At 38.1% G+C, this 26078-nt stretch overlaps 1 protein-coding gene across 1 annotated transcript in view; it reads left to right on the top strand.

Annotated features, from left to right (window-relative positions):
• Positions 1-26078, top strand: part of CRYBG2 (crystallin beta-gamma domain containing 2) — a 1696066-nt gene that overhangs the window by 1440422 nt on the left and 229566 nt on the right. The window contains exons 14-15 of the mRNA XM_044084069.1: positions 21923-22049; positions 23554-23583. Of these exons, the coding sequence (XP_043940004.1) occupies positions 21923-22049; positions 23554-23583 (157 nt within the window). The remainder of the gene's footprint in view (positions 1-21922; positions 22050-23553; positions 23584-26078) is intronic.

Here is a 26078-nt window from a genome sequence, read left to right as displayed (position 1 = left end):
GTACCATTAACATATACAATTCCTTCATTACATTTATCCTCGCCCCATCCTTATTGCAAAGTCATTCTTGAATTTTAAAACTGTAGTGCTGCTTCCTCATGGCACTAGCAAAGAAGACATGCCAAGTAACGAATGCATGTTGTATATGGAATGTACAATTTATAAATGAATTAACACAGGAGGTAAGAACCTTTCTTCAAGAAAAGTTTCTGCTTAAATGTCTAATTTATGTTCTCTTCTTAGCATACTTCTCAACTACTTTGCTCAAGAATTCTTGGGGAATCCATACATTTCTGGGGGACAAGCACCCAAAATCAGGGAAGATTTTAAATGTATTTCTAATTCAATTAAAACTTTAATAGAGCAACAGGTTTTGCATCAATGACTTCCTTGGTCTTAGATGCCATACCTTTGTTTAACAGTTGCACAACATAGAATGATTCCCTCACCACTGTAGACATGTGATAATCAAAGGCTAGATTACTATCTATTTGTGTCTTTAAGACCCTGACTACTGGGTCAACTCTAAGGGGTGTATTGTCAATATGATAGTTACCAGGGATGGATGACTTCACAAAGGATACTATTATGCATTTCTTGGCATTTAGTTTTAGTCCATGGCTCTGACACCAGTTGTTTGTCTCTGTCAGCCCCTCCTGGAGAACATTTGTGTCAGTGTGAGTTTTAATGACAGCTCCTAAGTTTGCCTTGTTGGACTTAATTAGACCTGTTACTTTCTTGTTTAGTTCAATAAGACAGCACTTGTCTTTAAGGGAGTCACTCTTCCTGATTTTGGCAATAATTTTTATTCTTTTATGATATACCCTGTTCAGCTTGAATGGCTCCGGATGCTGTTAGACTACTTGAAAAATGTTTCTGAGCTCAGTCTACTGAGCACAGAGCCTTACAAACTTTTGTCATTTATAGCTGAGAAAGAAAGCTTGAAAACTGATTACTATGCCCTCTGGCCTATCACCAACCAGACTTTGAGCTTTCCGGAATGCTTTCCAAATCAGAGAGACCAATTAAACACTGTCTGCCACAAAATAGATGATTTCCAAATTTCTTAGTATAAAAATGCATCAACAGCAGCTTTCATGTGCAGATTAAACAACAAACAATTAAGTCCCTGGCTAACCTGCCCTTCAGCGAGGTTATTTGGAGGCAAACAGAGGTAGAAAAGCCAACAAAAAGAGAAATTACTACTTTTGCCACAAAATTAAGTAAATACTTTAAAAATGCCTGAAAATAGTAGCGATCATTGGATAAAGCAAGTACAAGTGCAATGAGGAAAGAAAATATTCCTATCTTAGCTCGGATGGCTCTGGATGCAGTTGAAAAGCATCACAGAGTTCTCTATATGTACCATCTGAAGCATCTGTCTTAATAAAACTATTGTGATTTAGGCATATCACAATTTTTCCACACAGATTATGCCCTGTTCCTCCTTAATTTACCAATTCCTTATGGCGTTTTACTTCCATAATAGAATTTTAGAATTTAACAATAATCCACGACTGGATGTTAGGTATCAGAAGATGTATCCGCAGTTGGCATGATTTGATCACAAGGTTGAAGAGAGAAGAGAGAAAAGAGAATCTCTGTTGCTTTTTTTTTTTTTTTTGCATTGTTAGTATTGATTCCTAATGCAAGAAACCTAGACAAAACCAAGTATAATCAGGGGAACAAAGGTCCTAAAATAAGTACAGATTTAATTGCTCTTATAAATTTAAAAAGTTATCAGAATAGGAGGTTTTGTGTTAGCATGCATTTTTTCTGAAAGCTATTAAATCTAAACCTGAAATGTTTGTCATTATTTAATGACTTCAGTCTGCCGTGGTTCTCAGAAAACTACATTTTTATGAGGAAAAAAAAAAACTATGAGGCAAAAATCTGATCATTCTGCCAACATGTGGACATTTGAGAGGTACAAGAGTCAGCTGGAAGTTTAGGATGGGTAGCTCATAAACACAAGGAAAATCAGGTACATTTCTGATTCTTTAGTTTTCAGAATGTACCTCATTTTTCTTGTATTCTGACTATCCTGTAAGCATATGCCAATAGAAAAGTTTGGCCATTCAGTGGTACTTCAGAGGCCAGACTTTTTTCTATTGGTATATGCTCAATTTAGAAATGGGAAAGCTAACTGGTATGTCTGGTCAGCATGCACATTTCTGAATGGCAATGAGCCATTACTTTATAATTTGTAAATAACTATACTAGGTCTGTAAAGAGATTCTTTATCTCTAGCTATACGCAATATAAGAAAACCTTCTATTCTAACAAAAAAAAAAAAAGTTCTCCTTTTGCACAATGAATTGTATGATTTTTATTCCTCAGAGAATGAGTAGTTTGCTTACCAGACACTGGATTTACATTTCAGTGGGCTTGTTGTAGCAAGTCAGTAAAATGAACCCTAAGAAGAAAATACTTTAGTTTTATTTACTTATGAATAGATTGCTCATTAGTTTTATTTGCTAATTAATTCACTCAGGTAGCCAAGTTAGTGTGCTGATCCATGTGAAACATTATGTCCAGCCAGTAACAGAAGAGAAGAAATTAACAGTTTAGAAGTATAACAGTGGTTGTATAAGGCAGTTTAAAGTCTTCCAAAGATAAATGTTTCATCATTTATTTATTTATTGATTGACATTTGTTGACTGAGAAAGTCAACTGGGTCAGAGTAACCCATTTTCAGTGGAGGCCCAGGAAGGAAAGCTTGAGTAACAAATTAAAAATTACTACAGCAAACAACTAAACAAAAATTACTATACAACATGATAAGATTTACAGTAATGATAAGATGAATTCAATAATTTTTAGTCAGACATGCATAATACAGTAATAATATAAACTGTTCATATTATATTTGAGATGCATTTTATCTAAACAGAAATCCAGTGCCATGATGATGTTTATGACAGGATTTCCTTCTACCTTTCAAAATTTGGTCTTCACATGAAGCCTGATGAACCAAATGTTATGGCCAAGAGGGTGGGGTGGGGAGCTAATTTCATCGTGATGTTTCCCTTGTTTTATTTTTGCTCCTCCTCCTGAAGGATCTTGACTGAATCCTCCTTTGCCTTCACAAAAGTGACCTATTTTCTGCAGTAGAAGGGAAGATGGTTATTTCCAGGCTGGGTAAGAGAAGTATGTCCCATTCATTCCTGCCAGACAATCTCTATCAGACTTCTGTTCTCTGCCATTAGTCAGAAGGCAGGGAACATTATAGCTTACTCATCCTTTCAGGTGGCCTGTCCTCTGCCCTTGCAAGCAGCATCCTCCCCCTTGGTGCTCCCTCAGATCTCATAATTGCTGCATTCTGAGTGGACATGTGCATCTGGGGTCTACTTTATCCTCTCAAAAACCAAATCGCCCAAATCTGAAAACCCCGACATATATAGACCGAACGCTAACTAACCCGAAACACAAATATCCCGAAACCGGAAATATCGAATCAGGTAATTTTCAAGGATCCCTAACACCAGTGTACTCGCTTAAACATAGGATGCTTGTCCTTCAGAGTAAACCATAAACATACTTCTCTTTTCACAGACTATAAGCATTTTTCTAAGGTTAGGTAAAGTTTGTAATATAAATTTATATTACAAACTTTACCTAACCTTAACAAAATGTTTATACTGTGTGAAAACAGAAGTACGTTTACGTTTTACGCTGAAGTAAAAGCGTTCTATGTTCACATTAGTAGACTGGTGTTAGGGATCCTGGAAAACTTACCTGATTCGATAGTTCCAGTTTCGGGATATTCGCGTTTCGGGTTAGATAGCATTCGGTCTGTATGTGTCAGGGTTTTCGGATTCAGGTGATTTGGTTTTCGAGAGGATAAAATAAACCCTGCATCTGTATTCTATAACCCATTTGGCTTCCCACTGCTGCATTTTATTTTATTCAATGTGACAGCATTGGCTTAGCCATCTCTCAGCTGTGTTAGGTGACCACCAAGTGTTCCTGCTAGGTATCATCCATGTAGTGAGCCAGAGTGGCCTCCGTCCCCTCAGGATGGGCAGCCCAGCAGCAGGCACTCATTCCCATTCTCCCTGGCACCTTAACCACTTATTGCACTTAAGTTGCCTCTGGTGTGGTCATTGCTGTCTCCGTCTTTTGCACAGAGCTGGCCTTCTGACATGGATTATTAAAATTCATAAAAAGATGCAAATAACTGCAACAGCAGCCGCATTATCGACATTGAAAAATTAGTCTTGTCTCCCACAAACACTGAAAAGTGCACAAAACAAAATAAAAATTTTTATTCTCCAGGGCAAACATACTCCTCAAATACGAGCGTTCGCATAACCAGTGACAGAGGGAAAAAAACCCTTAGGTCTAAGCACCTTCCATATTAAAAAGCTCCTACACCATATCAGTGGTACTTCACTGTTGTATGTAATGTATTCACTCAGTAACTGCTGTTCAGACAATACCAAATGTAATTAATTTCTCCAATTTCTCATATCTAAACGTATAAGTACAATATTTGAAATCTGACCCCGATTTTGGGCCTTTACCCCCCTCCCCAATTATTTTAGGCTTTGTCCAGAATTCTTAAGGAGAAGTCTGTGGCGGTATTTAATACAACTAGGAGATATTTGGTCAGGGCTTTAGATAACTTTACCTACTCTTTTCAACAGGTGTCATGTGATTTAGAAGATGAGAAACTGGTTTAATGTCTTATCTGAAAGACGACACATCCAGGAGTGCAGCACCCCACCCCCATGCTGAATTGCAGTGTCAGCAATTTGAAAATCAGTCCAATCACCTGAAGTGCAATGTTGCTATCTGTGACAAAAGTGAATCTTATAAACCAACAAATATTCAATTGTCATTCTGCCATGATATGGGTAATGTCATCAGTAGTTCTTTTTTACAGGTAACTGATTTTTGAAATAAAATGGAAGTACCACCTAGTCGTAACTATAATGAATATCAATATTCATCCTCCAATGACCTGTCATATCAGTTTTAATGTTTAAAGATTAAATTTCTTTGTTATTTATTTATTTAATTAATGGAGAATGTTTTACATTGCTGACAGAAAACCACACTTTAGATGCTTGTAAGATGGTTAAGATGTCTTTGCGTAATTGTATGGTAGCTACATAAACTGTCATGTCCAAAGGATTTTATGATTTCCTGATGTATCATGTTGCCAGCCAATCAAATCTTAGGATATGACTTAAGTGGCATGTACCCTGGTATCAGAAAATAGCTTGAATAAGCCTAGAATAGCAAAGGTTTATAGGTTCATAGGTGTGTATTAGGCTAATGGCCCTGGAGCCTTTACAAGCCTAGCCCATAGGATTACCCTGGCATTGTGCCACCCGACCTTAGTTCCCTGTGCCTCTGTCGAGTAGCGCCACTGAAGTGATCCCTGGGGTGAATTTTCTATTTCCCATTCACTCATCAAGATTTCTCTTGAAGAGGTTAAGTAATGTGTGGAGGTACTGTGGAAATGTTGAGAAAGATGGCCATTTAACAATATAGCCTATACCTGGGTAAACATTTTGGTTAAGAATATGGCAGCAGGATGGGAAAAAAACAGCTCTAATATGTATGCAGTGACAACTCTAGGGAAATGCAGAGAGTGTTTTGAGATGTGGAAAGACAGTTAAGGACAGAACAGAAATACCCATGTATGCAGCTTACTGAAGAAAGAGTCAGAATCATGGGTGGATAGCAGTAGGACGTAAGAAGACAGATGCCACAAAATTATGGAATTCCATCCCCCTTCAAATAAACATACTTAAAAGCTATCTAATTTTTAAACTTTTTTTTAATGTCTTATTTATTTTTTTATTTATATTTGCTTACAGGGGTAGTGCACTGATCAATACTGACCAGTTTTCAGAATTAGCCGAAGTGAAATACAAAACATTTCACAAACAAAAAAAAAATACAGAAATGTAAGCAATAACAGAATAGTTTAGACTAATTACGTATAAAAAAGTGCATATACAGTCTAGTGAACAAGCATAGTGCAATGTACAATCTAAGAGTGTACTGTGCAATATATGTATTAGCTTCTAAAGTGGGTTAATCTTCAGTGAAGCTTAAGAAAGGAGAAGAAACTCAAAAAGGAGACAGGTTAGGTGACCTGTCCTGTGTTGAAGCAGGAGCATTTGACTTGGGTGACAAAGTGCTTTTTGAGTTGCATTCTGAATTTAGAATAAGTGTTGATTTCCTTAATGTTCAAATGTTCATGGGAAGAGCTTATCAAAGAGTAGTTGCCTGAGAGTAGAAACTATGTGTAGCAATGTGGAATTTGGTTCTAGGGGTAATAACAGTGTGGCTTGTGAGCAGCGTCTCAGGTTGTGACAAGGGGAGAAGGCATGAGGAGTCTGAGTAGATTGTAGAGGTGAGAGCCTAAAAGCACTTTAGATCTTTGTTTTATGGGTAACCATTTGCTTTTTCTGGGGTGATACAGTAATGCTCACAGAAAGGTGAGTTTGTAATGAATGAAGTTTGTTCTCCAAGAACATTTATCTCACACTCAACCATTCTCTTGTCATATTCATGAGTAGCACTACCTTATGTTTCCAAATACCTCACCACACCTGCTTCTCTCTTCTTTTCATCTTACTCCTGTATCTCCCTTTCTCTCATAGCTCACAACCCAAGTACCTAGCCACCAGTCCTACACTTAACTTCAGTACACACTATCAGAACAATTTTGTCCAATGTTCTTCTAATTCGTCCTGTTGTACCATCTCATTAGGTCATGTGCAGAATATAGCTACTTAATTAGATGTGTGCATATCAGCTAAATACCAACAAAATGTATATGTAGTGTTTGTAGTTTCAACCTTGCTTTGTTACACACTTTATGCTGTGGTCATTTAATTGGTTATACATTTCTGCTCTTACTTTCTACACAAATCTGTGTAAAATTGTAACGGAATGTGGAGCTTTTCTCTCCAGGTCTCCACTACAAAGGTTCATAGGTTCATAGGTTTATACTAGGCTATCTGCCCTAAGGCATTTATAAGCCTAGCCCGCCCCCTTATATGAAAAAATACTGTGCCCATTAGTTTGTTGTGCCTCTGTCCAGCAGTGACACAGAGATGATTCAGGGGGTAAACCCGATCTCCCATCCACAGGTCTAGATTTCTCTTGAACAGAGTCAGCGAGGTGCTCTGCCTCACATGGACCGGGATTTTATTCCACAGCATAGGAGTCTCTGAGTGATAAATCTATCCCTCAGCACGTCCTATTTATATCCGTGCTAAGGTTTAAGTCGCTTGCTCTAGTGGTTTGGTGGATTTGGATTTTTTGAGGTGGAGCATGTCCATTAATTCCGGGTTGGACATGGCCTTGTATGTCAGGCACATGTCACCTCTGAGCAGAATGTATGCGACTGAATAGAGCTGGAGTTTCTTCAATCTGGCAGCATATGACAGATTTTGGAGTCCCTTTATCCTTTTGGTGAGGAACTTTTGGGGTCTCTCCAATTGCTGCAGATGTAAGGCCATGTCAAACCCTGATTTGATGAATATGCTTCACCTCAAAAAATCTAGATCCCTCAGAACCACAAGGGTGGGAGACTTAAACCTTGACACGGTTATTAATAGAACATGCTGGAGGGACAGATTCATCACCCAGAGACTCCCTATGCTGTGGAACAAAATCCGGTAACATGTGAGGCCAGAGCACCTGGCCTTGTTCAAGAGGAATCTTGACCAATGGATGGGGATACGCAGATACCAGGGATTACTTCAGTGTCACTGCTTGACAGAGGCACAGCAAAATAATAGGCATAGTTTTATTCAAACTAAAGGGGTGGCGGCCAAATAACTATGGGCTGGAGGCTATAAATGCCCTTGGGCAGATAGCCTAGTATGAACCTATGAACCTATGAACCTATGAACGGTGAGATACATCCCGAATGGGGCATTGTACTCGATCATTGGTCTGATAAGTGAAGAGTACAGGGAACAATAACCTCACTAGATCTGGATGTGAATCCCTTCATGATCAGGTGGGCAATGTAGAAGGTCTTTCTAACCACTTTAGCAATGTGAGTGTCAAAGAAAGGGTCCCCAGGTCCCTGATAACCTCTTCTGTGCTTAGTGGATTGCCACCTATATGGTAGCTTGGGGTTACCTTGTTTTCCCGAATTAACTTCAGGCCATGGCTCTGGCACCAGCTATCTGTTTCCGTGAGTCCCTTCTGAAGGATATCCGTGTCTGATGCACTTTCCACTATGGCCCAGTTTGCATGTTGGCCTGTACTTCTGAGAAGTAGATGCCAAACAATAGGGGCCAAGGACCGACCTGTGGGACACCACTTGTGACCAGCGCCAGCAACTCTAACCCTGTGGGTTCTGTCCTTTGCAACCCATCTTGTGACATATGGGTTTACATTTAAGCTGGTTTTCTACAATACCCTTGCAAGGTCAAGGTAGGCTGTATGGACTGCCTTTCATCAATGGCCTTGGTGACTGTTTTGAAGAAGTCGACCAAGTTCAAAAGGCATGATCTTCCCTTGACAAAGCCAAACTGGGTCGGGTCCAATGTCTGCAAGTCCCCTATATCTTTGTTTATGAGCTCCATTATGATCCTCTCCATAGCTTTGCAGACTAGAGTGGAGTGGGACAACAGTTGAGATTAAAGGCTACACGGCTGGGATAGTTATCTCTCCTTTATTGCACTGAACCTGTCTGCCAGTATGTTGGCAATGTCTGTGGGTTCAGTGATTTTTGTATCATTTTGGACTAATTCTGAGCATATCTGGGAGTTTCCACCCAGGTTCCTAACATAGCTGAAAAAGGCCTTATGATTGTCCTTTGAATCCATGGCAATTTTTCTCTCAAAATTGGCCTTAGCTGATTTTATGAGTGCTCGTATTTTTTACTAATAATGATCAGGGTGACCTTTTATGGATTTTGTTCTATCATGTAATCTCTTATTGTAAAGTTTGTTAATGGCTGGGGTCCACCAGACTTGCCCTTTGTGGAAAGAGTCTTGGTTTTATTTGGGATTGCCTGATCCATGCAGTCCTGGAGGTGTTCATAGAAGGCATTTGTAAGGGCTTCCACAGCTTGGGTTGTGGTTTCCACTGGCTCAGGGGCCTTGAAGTATACCACACCAGTCTTGAGTAGTGTGAAGTTTGCTTTAGAGAAGTTCTTCACTATGGTCTTTTTTGTTTGGGGTGGGGGCGGGATGTGGATTTCCAGTGAGATTAGTTTATGATCAGATCTCACCAATGAGAGCATTTTGTCCCCATGTTTGTGACAATGCCATGGCATTTTTATGAACTCCAGGAACTGTTGGGCTAGAAAGTTAGGGCTTGAGTAATGTTCCCAGTCTATATTCAGGTAGTTGAAGTCACCCAATATGATGGTGTTTGGAGATACATTTATACCCTCCAGTGTCTTCAGGAAGGCTGTGTGGGGTTCCTGAGTTTGAGAGGGTGGCCTGTAGCATGCTACAATTTGTAGAGCAGTTTTGCCTATGGTTAGTTGCACCTGGATGGTTTTGCATTGCCACCAACCTGGAGGTGTGGGTATCCTTTATGAATATGGATACACCCTCCTTTTGTGGTGTGGTCCGGAGGGTGCTCGCAGGAGCCTTGAACCACGTTGCAGTTACAGCACACACATCGATGTGCTCCCTACTGAGAAGGGGCATTTTGAGATTTAGACTTCTGGCATTGAGCAGCATTACCCTCAGTTTCTTCCCATTTTTGTTTTCTAGGGTGGTAGGTTTAGAATTTGAGCCTTGCCTAAAAAAGGCACTATGGGGTGGCAAGAGCCTTAGCCAATATCCGGAATCCCAGGTGACAGGTGCAAGCCGCATGTCATCCCAGGCAGACAGACACTGGATCCCCTTTGAATGACACCAGACATTAAGCCAATTGTTAAAGCTGATCATCTTGTCTCTATATTGTGGCATCATTCTTGGTGAAGGAAGGATACTGCTCAGGGTTAGGGTCATACCTGCCTGGGCTACATAATCAGAGTGCTCTTTTCATGTAGTCCATCACACCAGCATGGACAATGGCTGTGTCATATTTGTACTGTGCTTGTGTTATGTGGCCCCTCTCCTTGTTCAGCCTTGTGAGTGGGCGTCAGTGTGTCTGACTATGGAGTCACCTATGACAAGTATGTTTGGTGTTGTATTTGGGGCTGTGACTGCACTGCTTTGTGGTTTATGTGTTGCTTGTGGGGTGTCTTGAGGTAGCAGTTGTTTGGGTGTCTGCTTTGGAGGCCTCTGATGTTTAGGTGTATGTCTTTGTGTGTTTATGTGTTTGATTCAGTGGTGTGGTAGCATTATGTGAGGCTGGTTTTGTGGTGTGTGTAGTTGCCTTCTCCTCCTGTCTGGTCTTGCCAGTCCTGAGTTGAGAGAGCTCAGCCTCCAGTTTGGCTAAATAGCTGCATCTCTCTCAAGTATTTGTGAGGGTTGTCTGTGTACTTGAGGCAGTTATAACATTGCCTCAAGATTCCCAGATTCACCAGCTGGACCGGAGAGGAGATTGACAACTGACCTTTGGACATGCTAGAATAATTGAAAACAAGGGCCAGTGGGGAGTGAGGGTGTAGTGCTTTTAATTTTTAGTGCTGGTAACTTGAGTGCAATGTGTTACAAGTAACTAAATGCAAACACGACAAACAGTAACTTTCTTTCAAGTGAAACAAGGAAATAAGTACAGTAAGCAATGCAGATATCACTAGTGATCCACAGAAGCTGAGAAGGTGGAATTAGCTTCCAGGGAAATAACAAGCAAACAAACAACAAGCATATAAACAAAGCTAGATTCAGCAGGCCTGGATCTAGTCTATGCTAGAGCAAACAAGGTGAACCAATTTCAGTAAGATACAGTTCAAATATTCAGGCACTATAAACCTTTAACCAGAAATTCCCAGCTCAGAAGGGCAGAGTCCAGCCTCTTCTCCCACAAGAGTGCAGACCACGAACCTTCTTAATGTAAAATAACTGGCCTGAAGCCCAAGTGCCTAAACCAGAACTAATACACTTGGACACTGGGCTCTCAATCAGCAGTTCCCAACTTAGAAGGATGAAAGCTACCTGTCCTGCCACCACAGTGCTTGCCACAAACCTTCCTAATGTAAAACAACTGGTCTGAAGCCCAAGTGCTTAATCCAAAAGACTTGAATGATAGCTACACTTTAATCAAGCAGTAATAAATACCATTGAATACTCTAGAGAATGTCTGGATTAGTGCTCAAGTTACACAAACAAAGCTAGATCCAGCAGGCCCGAATCCAGTCTATGCCACAGCAAACAAGGCACCAACTTCAGTAAGAAACAGTTCAGATATGCATGCACTATAAGCCTTTAACCAGAAATTCCCAGCTCAGAAGGGCAGAGTCCAGCCTCTCCTCCCACAAGAGTGCAGACCACGAATCCTCTTAATGTAAAATAACTGGCTTGAAAGCCCAAGTGCTTAAACCAGAATTAATACACTTTTAGAATAACAGACACTGAGCCCTCAATCAGCAGTTCTCAACCTAGAAGGATGTAAGCTACCTGTTCTGCCACAACAGTGCAGACCACAAACCCTCTCATTGCAAAACAACTAACTGGTTTTAAACCAAAAGGCTTAGAATGAGTTACACCAAGCAGTAATAAATACAATTGAGTATTTTAAGATGATGCAAAAGTAAAAGAAGTAGGTAAAAACACAAGTACAGTAAAAGCAGATGAAAATTTATTTATTTTTTTTTTTCTGAACAAGTGCTGAGATCAAAGAAACAGATTTGAGTGCTGAAACTAGAAAACTGGCTAGTTATAAGAAAAAAAAAACAAGCTAGAAGGCTTCCTTCTAACACAGAATTTTTTCTATTTCCCAGATGCTCTCTTTGTACACAGTAGGAGTGCCTGAAATCAGAATATGATCTCACTGCACTCAGTTGAGTGAGCAAATGAGATGGGCCCAGATGCAGGCTGAGGTTCAATGCCACTAAGATAACTGAAGTGCAGAATAACTTCAGATAAAAATTCCTTCAACACTCAAATTAAATACTGTATTTTTAAAAAAAAGAGCAGATAAAGGTACATAAATTCTCTTATACGTCCAGTTGAATATAACCAAGTTCTTAGCTGGCCAAGCTGAAGTTTTAAAGCAGGAATTATTTCACATGCACCAGTTTAAATATGCAAGGACAGGAAATCAAAGAATGTGGCTACCCCCACACCTGTAATTACTAGCAAATAACAAAATTCAGCCAACACTAGCTTCAGTTCAAGTTACTGAAGAGCAGAATAACTTCAGATAAAAATTCCTTCAACACTCAAATTAAATACTGTATTTTTTAAAAAAAAGAGCAGATAAAGGTACTTAAATTCTCTTATACGTCCAGTTGAATATAACCAAGTTCTTAGCTGGCCAAGCTGAAGTTTTAAAGCAGGAATTATTTCACATGCACCAGTTTAAATATGCAAGGACAGGAAATCAAAGAATGTGGCTACCCCCACACCTGTAATTACTAGCAAATAACAAAATTCAGCCAACACTAGCTTCAGTTCAAGTTACTGAAGAGCAGAATAACTTCAGATAAAAATTCCTTCAACACTCAAATTAAATACTGTATTTTTTAAAAAAGAGCAGATAAAGGTACATAAATTCTCTTATACGTCCAGTTGAATATAACCAAGTTCTTAGCTGGCCAAGCTGAAGTTTTAAAGCAGGAATTATTTCACATGCACCAGTTTAAATATGCAAGGACAGGAAATCAAAGAATGTGGCTACCCCACACCTGTAATTACTAGCAAATAACAAAATTCAGCCAACACTAGCTTCAGTTCAAGTTACTGAAGAGCAGAATAACTTCAGATAAAAATTCCTTCAACACTCAAATTAAATACTGTATTTTAAAAAAAAAAGAGCAGATAAAGGTACGTCCAGTTGAATATAACCAAGTTCTTAGCTGGCCAAGCTGAAGTTTTAAAGCAAGAATTATTTCACATGCACCAGTTTAAATATGCAAGGACAGGAAATCAAAGAATGCACCTGTAATTACTAGCCAGAATAACTTCAGATAAAAATTCCTTCAACACTCAAATTAAATACTGTATTTTAAAAGAGCAGATAAAGGTACTTAAATTCTCTTATACGTCCAGTTGAATATAACCAAGTTCTTAGCTGGCCAAGCTGAAGGAATTATTTCACATGCACCAGTTTAAATATGCAAGGACAGGAAATCAAAGAATGTGGCTACCCCCACACCTGTAATTACTAGCAAATAACAAAATTCAGCCAACACTAGCTTCAGTTCAAGTTACTGAAGAGCAGAATAACTTCAGATAAAAATTCCTTCAACACTCAAATTAAATACTGTATTTTTAAAAAAAAGAGCAGATAAAGGTACTATATAACCAAGTTCTTAGCTGGCCAAGCTGAAGTTTTAAAGCAGGAATTATTTACCTGTAATTACTAGTTCAAGTTACTGAAGAGCAGAATAACTTCAGATGATCCTAGTCGGACTATCCCAATAAACATATGCTCAATGAATACAATAAATAAATGAGTGGTGTGGAAGAGAGATGAACACTTTATAATGAACTGCAGCCTAAGAACGTAACTATTGTAAGTGAAACATCAGAGGCACTACAGACTTGTTGATTATAGAATTTATCCTAAAGAGGTAGAAAAGTGGAAAAGGCAAAAAAGAGAAATGGGGGTAAGGGCAATGTACATGTGGGAGAACCTAGGGAGGAAGGCAGCATATGAAGCTCCCAAGAACCTGATCTGTAAAGTGACCAAGGGGCACTTGTCTCTGTTTTAGTACTAATGTCTCATGAAATGTGATGACTGTTGCAGTGCAATTAGACAGAATTACTGAAATTTGTACATACAGTCAAATTAATCTCAGAATAGTCATTAAAAATCGACAAACTACATTTTTCAATACATTAGTGTAAAGTAAAAGCATGGTAATCATTTTTACTGAGACTAACAAATATGAATGGTGCTAAAAGCATACAATGATATTCGGAATTTGCTCACGTAAAAATAATATGCATTTCTGTATGTAAGTGATGCAGTCAATCTTTTTTAAATGCTATGGCATAAAATGACATTGGAATTATTTTTTTTCATTATAATTCAATATATAGCTACTAGTTTTACTTTATTGTCAGGAGTGTAATCTGAAGATATGTTATACGTAATTGTCTTCATATTAATCCTGAAAAATTTGATAGTAAGGGCATTAAAAACAGCCAAAACTTGAAGCTTGTGCCCTATATAGTTCAACATTAGATACAAAGAACAAGGAAATACAGAAATCAATAAATAATTAAAAATAAAAATCAATCAAAATACAAACAGTTAATTAAAAAGACTATCCTAATAGTATGCATAGTTAATGCTAGGCAGAGGCAGCAGTAGTGTAGTGGTTAGCATTGTCACCTCAGAGCAAGAAGTTCTCCGGTTCGATTCTCAGCTGAAGCACCTTCGGTATGGAGTCTGCATGTCCTCCCTATGGTCGAGTGTGTTTTAAAGACATGCAGGGGTGTGCGTGTGCCTTCTTTGAAGGTTGGGCGCTGAGTTGGCAACTCAGCACTGTAAAAACTTCACTGACAATCAATCTGCAGACCGGTAATCCCCTGTGGTGAACCCTAATCGGGAAAAGCTGAAAGATATTGCTTTTCTCATACTTTATCTGTGCTGTACTTGCATCATCTGGATTCAAGACTGTATGTTGACCTTTTTTTTCCCTAAAGGGAAAAAACAGCAAAAAAAAAATAATTGAAAGCCATTTCAGTGAGTACAAATTTAAGCAAATGGGACCCCCACCCCACCCCTAGCAGGCCTCTCCACTCTTACTATTTTGGAGAAACACACCTATTTTCAGGCTTGATTTACCCCCAACCCATGAGGTACCTATTTATGGAAGTGCGTCCCTGTTTTCAAGCTTGGTTTACCCTTTGCATAATTTTTTGAACACCCTTCTTCACACATGATTTTTGAAGCTGTAAATAAAAACACACAAACAAAACCAACATATACTAGTGGCACCAATAATTTAAAGAAAGAAGACACATATCTTACAATTCTCGTTTTCAGAAACAAAGTAAATGACCTTGTTTGATTTTGTAATACAGTTCATTAAAGTCTGCAGATTTTGCACTCTCTTTGATAATGTGCTTAGGCAATGTATGAAGAGGGTGGTTCTTGCAGTACTTGGAAACCAGGTGACATTCAGAATTAACAGACTGTGATCCTCTCTTGAATCAGAATATGGAGCAAATCAACATTTTTTATTTATTGTCATCTAAAGTATTCATGCATTTTAGCAAAAATAAAGAATAACAATATGCAATGTGTCTTCTAATTTGGGAATCAGAACTCCAGTTCCTATTTTGAAAGGGAAAAGAAGGTCTAAATCATATGCATTTAGTACTATTTCTTTGCAAATTTCAGTGCTGGTCCTAAAAGTGAAAGATTGAGCATGTCAAACACCCAAGTATTTGTAGTGGCTGACAAATTCAGATAGATTATTGAGATGGTCAGTCATTTTTATGGATCTATTGTTTTTGGCATCTAGCATAATACCATTTAATAATGGTGCAGCAGTCCTTTCAAGGTGTTTCTGTACTTTAATTGTTTTCACACATTTTACAAAAATCAAGTTGTTTATATATGTGATTAACTGTAATTAAGGCTAAACAATTAAGAGATCATTAGCAGAAAGGGAAAAGAGAACAAGGCCTAAAGCAAAATCAAGTGGGATACCTGATCAAAACAAGTTGTGTCTCGTATGGCATTAAAAATTCTGCCAGATAATTCTGCAGTTTTTTAAGTAATCCATATCTGAATCCTAATTTTCTGAACTCCAGCAGAAAAAAAAGAGAATGATTCCCTTCTTCAAATGATCCTTTTAAATCCAGAAACACTGCTCATGTCAAGTTGACATTTTCCATATAGGAAAAGATTTTGTCTGTAATAGCATATACGGCTGTTATTGTCTTTTCTGAAGCCATCCTAGTTGTTGGTTAAATTATTATACTTATTACTAAACTGTATGTCCAGCTCATAAAAAAGCTGTTAAAGTAATTTTAGTCCAAGGTGCACATGTGACCTATAACTTGTACAATTCAATTGAAAAACAAACAACTCTGTTAGGGGAAAAATATAAAAGACACAATACGCTGGTTGCATAAGTGTGCACACCCTTAAACTAATACTTTGCTGTGTATGCACACCCTTAAACTAATACTTTGCTGAAGCACCTTTTGATTTAATTACATTTATATTTAAGTAGGAGAGGTGGGAGGCCACTTTGGTAGGCTTACATTTCCTCCATTTTGTTTGGTTTTCTTGGTGGTCAAGTGGTACCTTTCCCTGTGAAAGAAATTCAGCAGTCCATTCATTCGTTGAACTACAACTTCAGTGGATTCAGCTCAGGTAAGTGCAATATGGTGGATTGTAGTTTTGTGTAAAGAATATATATATATATATATATATATATATATATATATATATATATATATATATAAAATTTTCCCTCACATGACCATCAAACTGCCCCCCCCCCCCCCCACACACACACACACACACACTAATCTATACCATTCATTCACACTGGAAATGAGACCCTTTTCACTCCTCCCATGGTTGAGTGTCAAATGACATGAACAGTAACATTATATTGATTAGGGATCTGGGGTTTTCTGCTTAAGCTCTAGATATTCCTGCTGCATATGCCCAGTAGCTCTCTGAGCTGCATATGCCCAGTAGCTCTCTGAGTTGTCATGCAATGGGCCTTGCAAGGGCAAATCTTTTACTTTTATCAACAAAATAATCCCTCCAAAGTCTCTTCTTGATGGAAGGGTGGCCATGCTGTGTCCAGTGACTGTCCACCAGAGATTTTAAAATAGAAACTGCGTTCTGTAAACCACTCCTTCCCTCCAAAGAGGTGACCTGACTTATTACCTGTCATTCCTGCCTCTTGCACTGTCACCAGCTTTTCTGGCACCTGGGCAGCTGATTGATCTCGGTCATCTGGATTGTAATCAAGGCTTTATCCTTCTATGCCATAGAAGTATTGTGGGAATTAGAGCTTTAGGTAGAAAAATTTAGGGTAAATGTTTTAGTATAGCGTGAACTAAATCAAGCATCATAGAGAGGTTGTAGATGTTAGCTAAGCACTAAATGATTATGGGAGTTACATTCTGAGAAGTGGGGTATGATGTTGTTAGTTTGAGTTTGTACTTAGTGTTGGATGCTCTAAGAGTTTTTCTAACAGATTTAATATGACATCTTTCAAAAGTAAAAGGGCAACCTGTAGGTTTCTTCTTTAGTGAGAAATTGTTGTGCTAAACTGAGATGAAGGGCATCTGGGAACAGTTCAGGTTTGAATATTTTGTACTTTAGATATGGTAATTATTGTACTATAATTTGTACCAACTTACCAATTTTAGGTTAACCTCTAAAGAAGCTCTTTCACTCAGCATATAACAGCTGCTATATAATTTAAACAGCATAAATCAGAGGTTCATAGTGATTATGAGGGTAATGGCACAAGAGCCTTTACAAACCTAGCCAATAATACCCAGGATATAACAATATTATATCGTAATTCTCCAGATATGGGATGGGGTGGTATCAGGGTACTGGGTCTTTGGGCATTGGAGCTTTGAATTATTTTACAGACTGCCTCTGTCCATAAGAGGCATAGGCAGTACCCCGGGAGTGAATGTACAGTTCCCTATTAATTTATCCAAATTATTTTTGAAGGGAATGAGGGACAGACTTTGTTTTACTAAGGTGGGAAATTTATTCCATTTAGAAGGTAGCCTTTGGGATATGAACTGTCTCTCCAGCAAGTTCTGTTAGAGTCACAACTAAGGCTGAGATCCATGGAATGCATATAAGTTTTCTTGGGAATATGTAATGTTTTCATCAGGGCTGTAACAGATAATGCCTTGTAAGTCAGGCATAAGTCCCCTGTCAATAAATGATATGAGACAGAGTAGAAGGATAGTGCCTTTAGCTGGTCTGCATAAGATGTGTCTTATACTTTATATTTTTTTAGAGAAACCTCTGGGACCACTCCATGTGATGTAAGTGTTTGGTTAGGTACATGCAGAAGGCAGCGTTAGAGTCAATTATGGGCCTAATGAGGGTTGTGTACAATAGCTCTATGACTTCCTCTGAGCTTGATGCCATGACTTTACTTATAAGATGAGCCACACAGAAAGACTTCCTCACTACCTGCTGGTCAAAGTTTAGGTTACTATCTATCTGTGTTCCTAGGTCCCTCACCACTGGGTCTACGTTTAGGGGTGTGCTATCAATATTATAATTTGCAGTGATATCTGATTTACCAAAGGGTATGATTATACATTTTTTAGCATTTAGTCTCAGACCATGGTTTTGGCACTAGTCAGTTGTCATTTTTAGGCCTGTTTGTAGGATGTCAACATCGTTTGGGGATTCAGTGTTTACTCACAGCTTACAGTCGTTGGCAAACCTGGTGAGCCAGAGGCCCCCAACTTTGTCCTTCAGTACATAGAAGTATATAACAAACAGGAGGGGATCCCAACACTTAGCTTTGTGGGACACCACTAATAACACGTTTCTTAGTGGAAGTGGATTCACCTATCTGGACAACACATGTCCTGTCACTGAGCCAGTTGGCTATCCATCTGATGAAGTAGGGGTTTATGCCTAACTCAGTAAATTAATATATAATCTCCAAACAGGGGGATTGTGCCAAAAGCTATTGCCAGGTCTAGGTAATCACTGTGTACCATTTTACTGTCATCCATTGCCCTAGTGACATTCTCAAAGAAGTCCACCCAATTGAGCAGGCAAGACCACCCTTTGACAAAGCCAAATTGGGTCTGGTCCAGTGTTTGGAGAGTTCCTATGTCATTATTGCGCAAGTCAATTATAATTCTCTCTACAGCTTTGCAGAGAAGACTGGTCAAGCATATGGTTCTGTAGTTCACTGAGTCATTTGATGGGCACTCAATGTGTGGAGGGACAAATGTTGCAGTCCTCAATTCTGATGGGACAAAGCCCATCTGGAGGGTGTGGTTAAAGAAGGTTTCTATTATCCCTGACAGTCTGTTTTCAGCTATTAAAAAGCATCCTGGAATGTTGTCTGGACCCTTGGAGGCTGTGTTTTTCGCTTTAGCGAGCACAGTGAGGACCTGTTCCCCTGTAATTACTGGTAGGGGATGGTTGCGGTTATTTCTTTGGGTGTGATAGGAGGTGATAGGGAAGAAAAGTTTGAACTGAACTTGTCACCTAGCAGGTTTGCTGTAGTTTCAGGCTGGGTGTTAGTGTTGCCATTCTTAATTAACCCACCACATTGCTGAGCATTTGTCCTGAGGTTATGAAAATAATTAAAAAAAGATAAAGCAAACAGAAAGCTCAGAGGCACTCCAAGGCTGTAGGTGTAAAATAAAGTTCCCTGATAAAAACAATTCTAAGTAGTAAACTTCAATAAATCCAATGGACGAAGCTTAAAATGAAGAAAGATTTATTGTGCAGAGGTTAGCGCTTTCATCCTGCTGGGCTTCCTCAGACATTTTATTTTACACCTACAGCCTTGGAGTGCCTCTGAGCTTTCTGTTTGGGTTTATCTTTGTCTTTTAGCATCAGAACACTTACTCCCTTGTCATTTGCTTTGTTGACTTTGTTTTACGCATAATTAAAAAAAAACTTATAGTTATCTTTCACCTATGAGGGTATCTTTGCCTCATAGTTTGCTTTGTCTGACTTGGCTAGCTCTCTAATTTGTTTGTTTAGACTCATGAGTGTCTTTTTGCACTGTTTTGTTTGTTCCTTCTTGGCTTTGTAGAGGATTTTCTTTTTCTTTTGCTGAATAGCCTATGTATTTATTTTTGTCAGTAGTCATAGGTTTGACTTAGACAGGTACTGCCTCCTCTATGCTGCTATGAATGTGGTTGTACAGTGCTTTTGTGTACAGCTCAGAGTAGGCCTCAGTCTCATTCTGGTACGGAGGGTCTTGAAGGTTTAATAAGCTGTCACTTTGTTTGAGGTAATTGGCCTTAACAAAGTTCTTAATAGGTTTGAAGTTTGATGAGGGGTTCCAGGTTAGTTTTAGTGCTAAAGGAGATCATTTAGTGATTAGATATTATCAGAGAGGTGTTAACACAAGGGAGGGAGCAGCAACCCACGATGTTCTTGACTACTAGGTCTAGTATATTTGTACCTCTAGTTGAGGAGCTAACTAGATGCTCCAGGGTGTTTGCATTGATGAAGTCCAAAAACCTCTGACCAAGTGAATGTTGGGTCATCTAAGTCTCCCAGTTTATGAAGGGATGGTTGAAGTCACCCATAAGTATAGTGTTAGGCTAAATGTTAAGAGAGTCCTGTACATTTAAGTTAAAGTTTACTGATCTCATGACAACCTATGTAGCTGATGCCTTAGATGCAGTGAATCCATCTACTTTTTTCACTGGCTTTTCTGACACAGACAAAGATGAATATATGTCTTGGGACCATAATGCTTTGTTAATTGTTGAGATCCTAATATGCTTAAAGGAAAATAGCTATATTTTTGTGATGATAGCCTCTTATTTCCTGTGGTTTATTGTGGGTCTCCCCTCATTTGTCTCAGTCAAGTTACTGCTCAGTTTGCAAGTATACGTTATCACACTGATGAACCCATTTCATCATTTGTTTGGAAACTTTATTGAGCTATACCTTCCTTGCTACATTAATTCTTATTTTACAGTCAAGCTTACTGATGTTACAATCCCCCTCTTTTTGTGCTCATATGAGTGCACTGTAACTTATCTAGATATATTATTTCCTTATTTGCTTACTTATTATTGTTTTATTTTTATTTACCTTTTAGCTCCACTTTTTTGTTTTTATTTGCACATATTATCTTCTGACCATTTACTCACATCTCCTGGTCACTCTACTGACCTGTTTGCTCTCTGTGACTGAGAACCTTATTACCCATTTTTTTCTCTGTGAGCAGCATGCAAGCATATCAGTGGACCAGGGGTTTTGTTAAAGCCTTAGCTCTTCTCGTATTCATGCCCACCGTGGTGTTGCTATGCAGTGGAAATCTGAAAAGCACATCCATGTTACTGTGTGGGATATGATCAAGCACCCCTTTCCCCACTGAAGAGAGGTATTTTCATTCAATTCTTAGTCTATAGCAGAGGTTCTGCCATGGTTACTGTGTCTTGAACAGACACTCAAACATCTCCACCATAAGATATGTATATAGGCTGAACCTCAGCATTCACTTTCTGCCTATACAATTTCCAACAGATGCCCACACTGCTACTGAAGCTTGGGTCACGTTTGTCAAGCTAGTAATTTATTCTTTATACACAAATGAGCCACTTGTCCTATTTTTGCTGCATTTGACCATCTAGTGTCATGTGGTCCTCCTTAATCTCTAGATCTCCCTGTCCACAGTCTATGGCTAACAACAACCAGAAATATGTGGTGAGGCAAGAACGAATGTTACTATCTATGGTTAACAGTGCAGCTTGGCAACTGTATAGTGCCAGCATGTACCTATACCCTGCCCTCTGAGAGAGAGAGAGAAAGATAAAGAGAAAGAGATGAGCAGGCGTAAGCATTTTCATTTTCCCTCAACCCCCATTGGTTCCTCTAGCTATCTAGGCTACTAGTCAGTCTTGGGTCATCTGGACTGTAATCAGGGCCCTATCCCGCTGTACCACTGAGCGGACAAATCGTCTACACAGTTTATAGCTTAGAGCACATTGAAGAGACTTGCTGTGTTTTCTCTTCATTATAAAGGTAAGCATTTCAGTCTGATGGAGTTTTCTGATGATATACAAAACAGTTCCATTTTCCCTGAAGACAGCAGCTTGTGAATATCATTGCATTTGATGCACTTCTTGGTATGCTCTTTGAAACTGAGATGAAGCGTGTTACAAGAAAAAATGACATGCTGGTGTTGGTGTGTTTCTTTGTTAAGGTGGATAGCCTACGAGAATGTGAATTTTTCTGGTGCACAGTACATCCTGGAGAAAGGCGTTTACCACAACTGCCATGACTGGGGAGCTAGTGAAGACCAGATATCTTCATTGCAGCCCATTCTGCAGGTGAGACTTCATGCTGTATTATCTATGGAAAAAGAATACGTGTTTACCATTTCAGCAGTAATTTACTTAAAAAAACTGAATATATAGAGATTAGATATTAAGAACAGGAATGATGCAAGCCTGAGCAGATTTTATCAGCATACATTCTTTCAAAACAGCTGACGGAAGAACACACAAAAATAATCTTTATTTTTAACACTATTAAGGTTTTGTAAACGTTAGATCTCTACATTGAAAATTAATTACATGATACATTTTATAAACTGGCCAAAATACAGAGTTAGGTTACCTCCATAAGAGAGCATAAAAGGAGCTAGATTTGTCTGTGAGTCACTACTGAGTGACAGTCTTATATGTGGTCATTAGTGTGAGAATACTGTTTTTGTTTGTATGTTTGTTTTCCAGGGAGATCAGTGTTGCAGTATCGCAGGGATTTCTCCTTTTCCCATAATGCAGCATTCTTGGAGTTGGTGTATATAAGACGTGGGGTGCAAAAGGTTCAGTGACACCACCTTGGATGATGTAGGGAGGGTCCTGCTACCCCTGTAAAAATATTTTTTAATTTATTTTTTCACTCGCAAATGCTGCTCTCATTTGCATCATAACGCTTTTTGTGAAAGCATTTATGTACAATGATTGCAAGGCAGTCCATTGCTTATATTGTTGCCAGGTATAAGCTATTTTGCTGTCATAGACTTGTGTGGCATTTCTTGAAAATATTATTAAAATGATAACTTGTGAAAAAATTATTCCCTGCTACAAGTTTCTACTTCGGATAATCTTTCTTAAAGTATTGAAGCAGACTCTTTAAAACAAGGCTTGTTATTTTACAATTAAAACTCATTTATATCAGCAAAGACGTGCTCTGCTTGCACAAAGCAATCAAAGTGCCTATTTTAAATCCAGCATTACCCCCAAGAGTCACCTCAGCTAGTCAGTGAAGCTTCCAATGCCATTTTAGAGAAGCAAGCTGCCTCTATATACACCATGAGAAAATAATATGTGCTTTCTGATGACCGAAACTCTTATGAAAAAACATATAAATACAAATAGCTGCAACCTTTATTTATAGGAATCATAGGAAGTTACTAGGCTATTCGCCCTGAGGCCCTTACAAGCCTAGCCAAGAATTTAGCCCATGTTCCAACAAGTCAGCACCCTATGCCACCATCCAGCAGGGACACAGGTGGAATTTATGGTTCCTCATTTAAGTTTTGTCTATTTTCCTTAGTACTGGTCTTCACAGTTAAAGAGGCCACATGTATATGTATAAAATAAAGTGGTTGTTTGTAGTTTTCTGATTGTTATACAAGATGATCATGTTAGTTATTCTTCAGTGTACAGCACACAATTTCTTTACGCATGTGTTTGTTACAGATCTCCCACATTTACTTTTTTCTTTTATAATACTTTTTGTCTGATTCTGCACATATTTTAAAATGTCATTACAATAAAGAAAGTATTATCTGAAAGGATTCATGAAAAATTTTTAAATTTATTTTAGGCAGGTGAGACTCCACACAACACATCTAAGGTAAAATATTTCTTGTTCTTTATAACATATACTTGTGACCTTTAGCTGCTGAAGTTCACTTTGTTCTGTGATTTTCTACAATTTGCTGTTAGAATCCAAATGTTATGAAGTGCTTGTCATGCAAATGTTTGAAAAGTGCATAGAAGAATGAATAAATAAGCGAATAAACACTTGTGAGTGAAAGAATGGATGAATGTCTCACCATTTCAGTCATTTATTTATTCAGTCAACAAAATAAATGGAATAGTTTGTTCATCTCAAACATTTGTTGTCAGTATAAGCATTTCGATTTGTAACCATTTGTTCAGTAATCCAGTCATTAAAGGGTTAATTTATATGCAATTAAACCAACTAGATTGATTGAATTCCAAAAAATTAGGGTATATTTGAAAAAGCTAAATTATTTATGTATCTCTAGAATAGCATGACATTTGCTAAAGAAGAGACAACGTGTATTAAACCAGTGACAAACTTTAAAGGGGTGTGAAACATAATTGTGAAGATGGCTAAGTACACTCTCCAATCTCTGTTAACTTCCCTAATGGAAGGGAAAGAGATGATAACTGAATAATTATTATGACAAATAAGAGTAAAGAATAATAGCAAACAATCATAGAAAAATACTTTAAATGAAATAACGAGTTTACCAACACATGCTTTATTACTTCTATCAATTCTATCACCTTGGCGCTGAAACAAGCCTTCAAAGGAAGTTCTATACCAATATCCGATAATATTTATGTACACATAAAACACATCTTAAAACAATGGAATACTGATTAGATGCATCTCTTCAAATCAGTTATAAAATAACAGTAATAACATTTAAAAAGCAATTACCATAGTTAACAAATAATAAAATGCATAAATATTTTAAATCAGTCTATAACTGCATTACAATTTATTTCTTGATTAAGACCTGATGGTGTCAATATATTATACTGCAGAGTATAGCATGTTTCCTAACATCTTAAAATATGTTTAATCTCTCTATCAATTCTCTTCTCAAGTGGATACTTATAAACAACCCCTGCTTTTAACAATTTATATTCAGGGTCATGTTTATTATAAAAATGTTCAGCTAATGGTGATTTAAAATTTCTTTCCCTAATATTTCTTCAAAACTCTTTAAGTATAATTGCAAAACATCTCCCAAATATGCTTTATTACATGCACATACTATAATGTAAATAACATTATTATCACAAAAACAAAACTTACATATTTTGACCCAACCACTGTTAAGCTAAATCTCTGTATCAGTTTTCATCAAGATACACATAAAACTGCTGGACTGCATGCCTGGATTACCCAATATAAGCCTGATGTTCTTGTTAAGTGAAACTTGGCTTAAATCCAGCATGCATTTATTATTTATGTATTTATTTATTTATTTGTAGTTTGTTTGCCAGGATGGTCCATTAGGCCACAAGGAGCCCATTTTCAATGGAGTCCTGGGGAGAAAAGCTCCAGAGAATTACAAATTAAATATTACAGTTTATACTTAGGACTTACAGATTTCACATAGGAATAGTAGTTACAGAATTCAAACATAAGGTATACAAAATACATATAAAGTATGTCAGACAAAGTAAAGGTCATTCTAGTACAATGCAAGTCATTTTTTTTAAATGACTCAGAAGTTATACCTTCTAGCAATAATAGCATTCATAATGCGCATAGAAAGAGGAAAGATGGTGGTATTGCTTTAATATTTCCTAACATCTACCACATTTCCCCTTACAGCAAACCAACACCAAAATTCAATTCAGCAGCGCTTCTTATTGCTTTCCTCAAAATAAACATTTATAAACAAATATGTATTACTGTCCTTTTGTATCCCTCCTGTAACAATACAACTATACTGGGAGATGTCCTACACTGGATATCCATAACATTTCCACAAGAACAAATACTACTATATGATATGGATGTTAAATGGTTGGACATAAACTGTAAATCACCTACATCTAGTGTGAACTTATATGGTTTCACACAACTAATAGCCCCACACATTATAGTAAGTCATCAGCTTCCCTATTAGACTGCATCCTACCAGACCCTAGCAAATACTCCACCACAGGTACAATGTCAGACTGTCTCAGTGATCATCTCCCAATCTGTATAACCAGACATCCCCCACATCAAGTTAAACAGCACATTTATAAAACAATACACAACCGTTCCAAGTTTAACCCAGAATTGTTCATTACCAGGGTCTATGTCACGTCGTCGTATGCACATGTGTTCAAACGACGTGATATTGAACCCGGAAGTTCAAAAGGTATTTTGTATACCTTATGTTTGAATTCTGTAACTGCTATTCCTATGTGAAATCCCGGGAAATAAATTGCTGTTCCGGTACAAAACCAAAAAACACACGTATACTTCAAACTGTTCCTAATGTGGGGGGCTTCGCCCCCACAACCCCAGCGCCTACTTAAATATATCAACTCCAAGATCGCATCACAGTGGAGGAAATAGCAAAGCTGCAA

This window comes from Protopterus annectens, chromosome 1.part1, assembly GCF_019279795.1.
Source record: "Protopterus annectens isolate FY-2018-M chromosome 1.part1, PAN1.0, whole genome shotgun sequence".
NCBI classification, from domain to species: Eukaryota; Metazoa; Chordata; order Ceratodontiformes; family Protopteridae; genus Protopterus; species Protopterus annectens.
The sequence above is the reverse complement of the archived record's forward strand: the minus strand, read 5'-3'. Positions and strand labels throughout refer to the sequence as shown.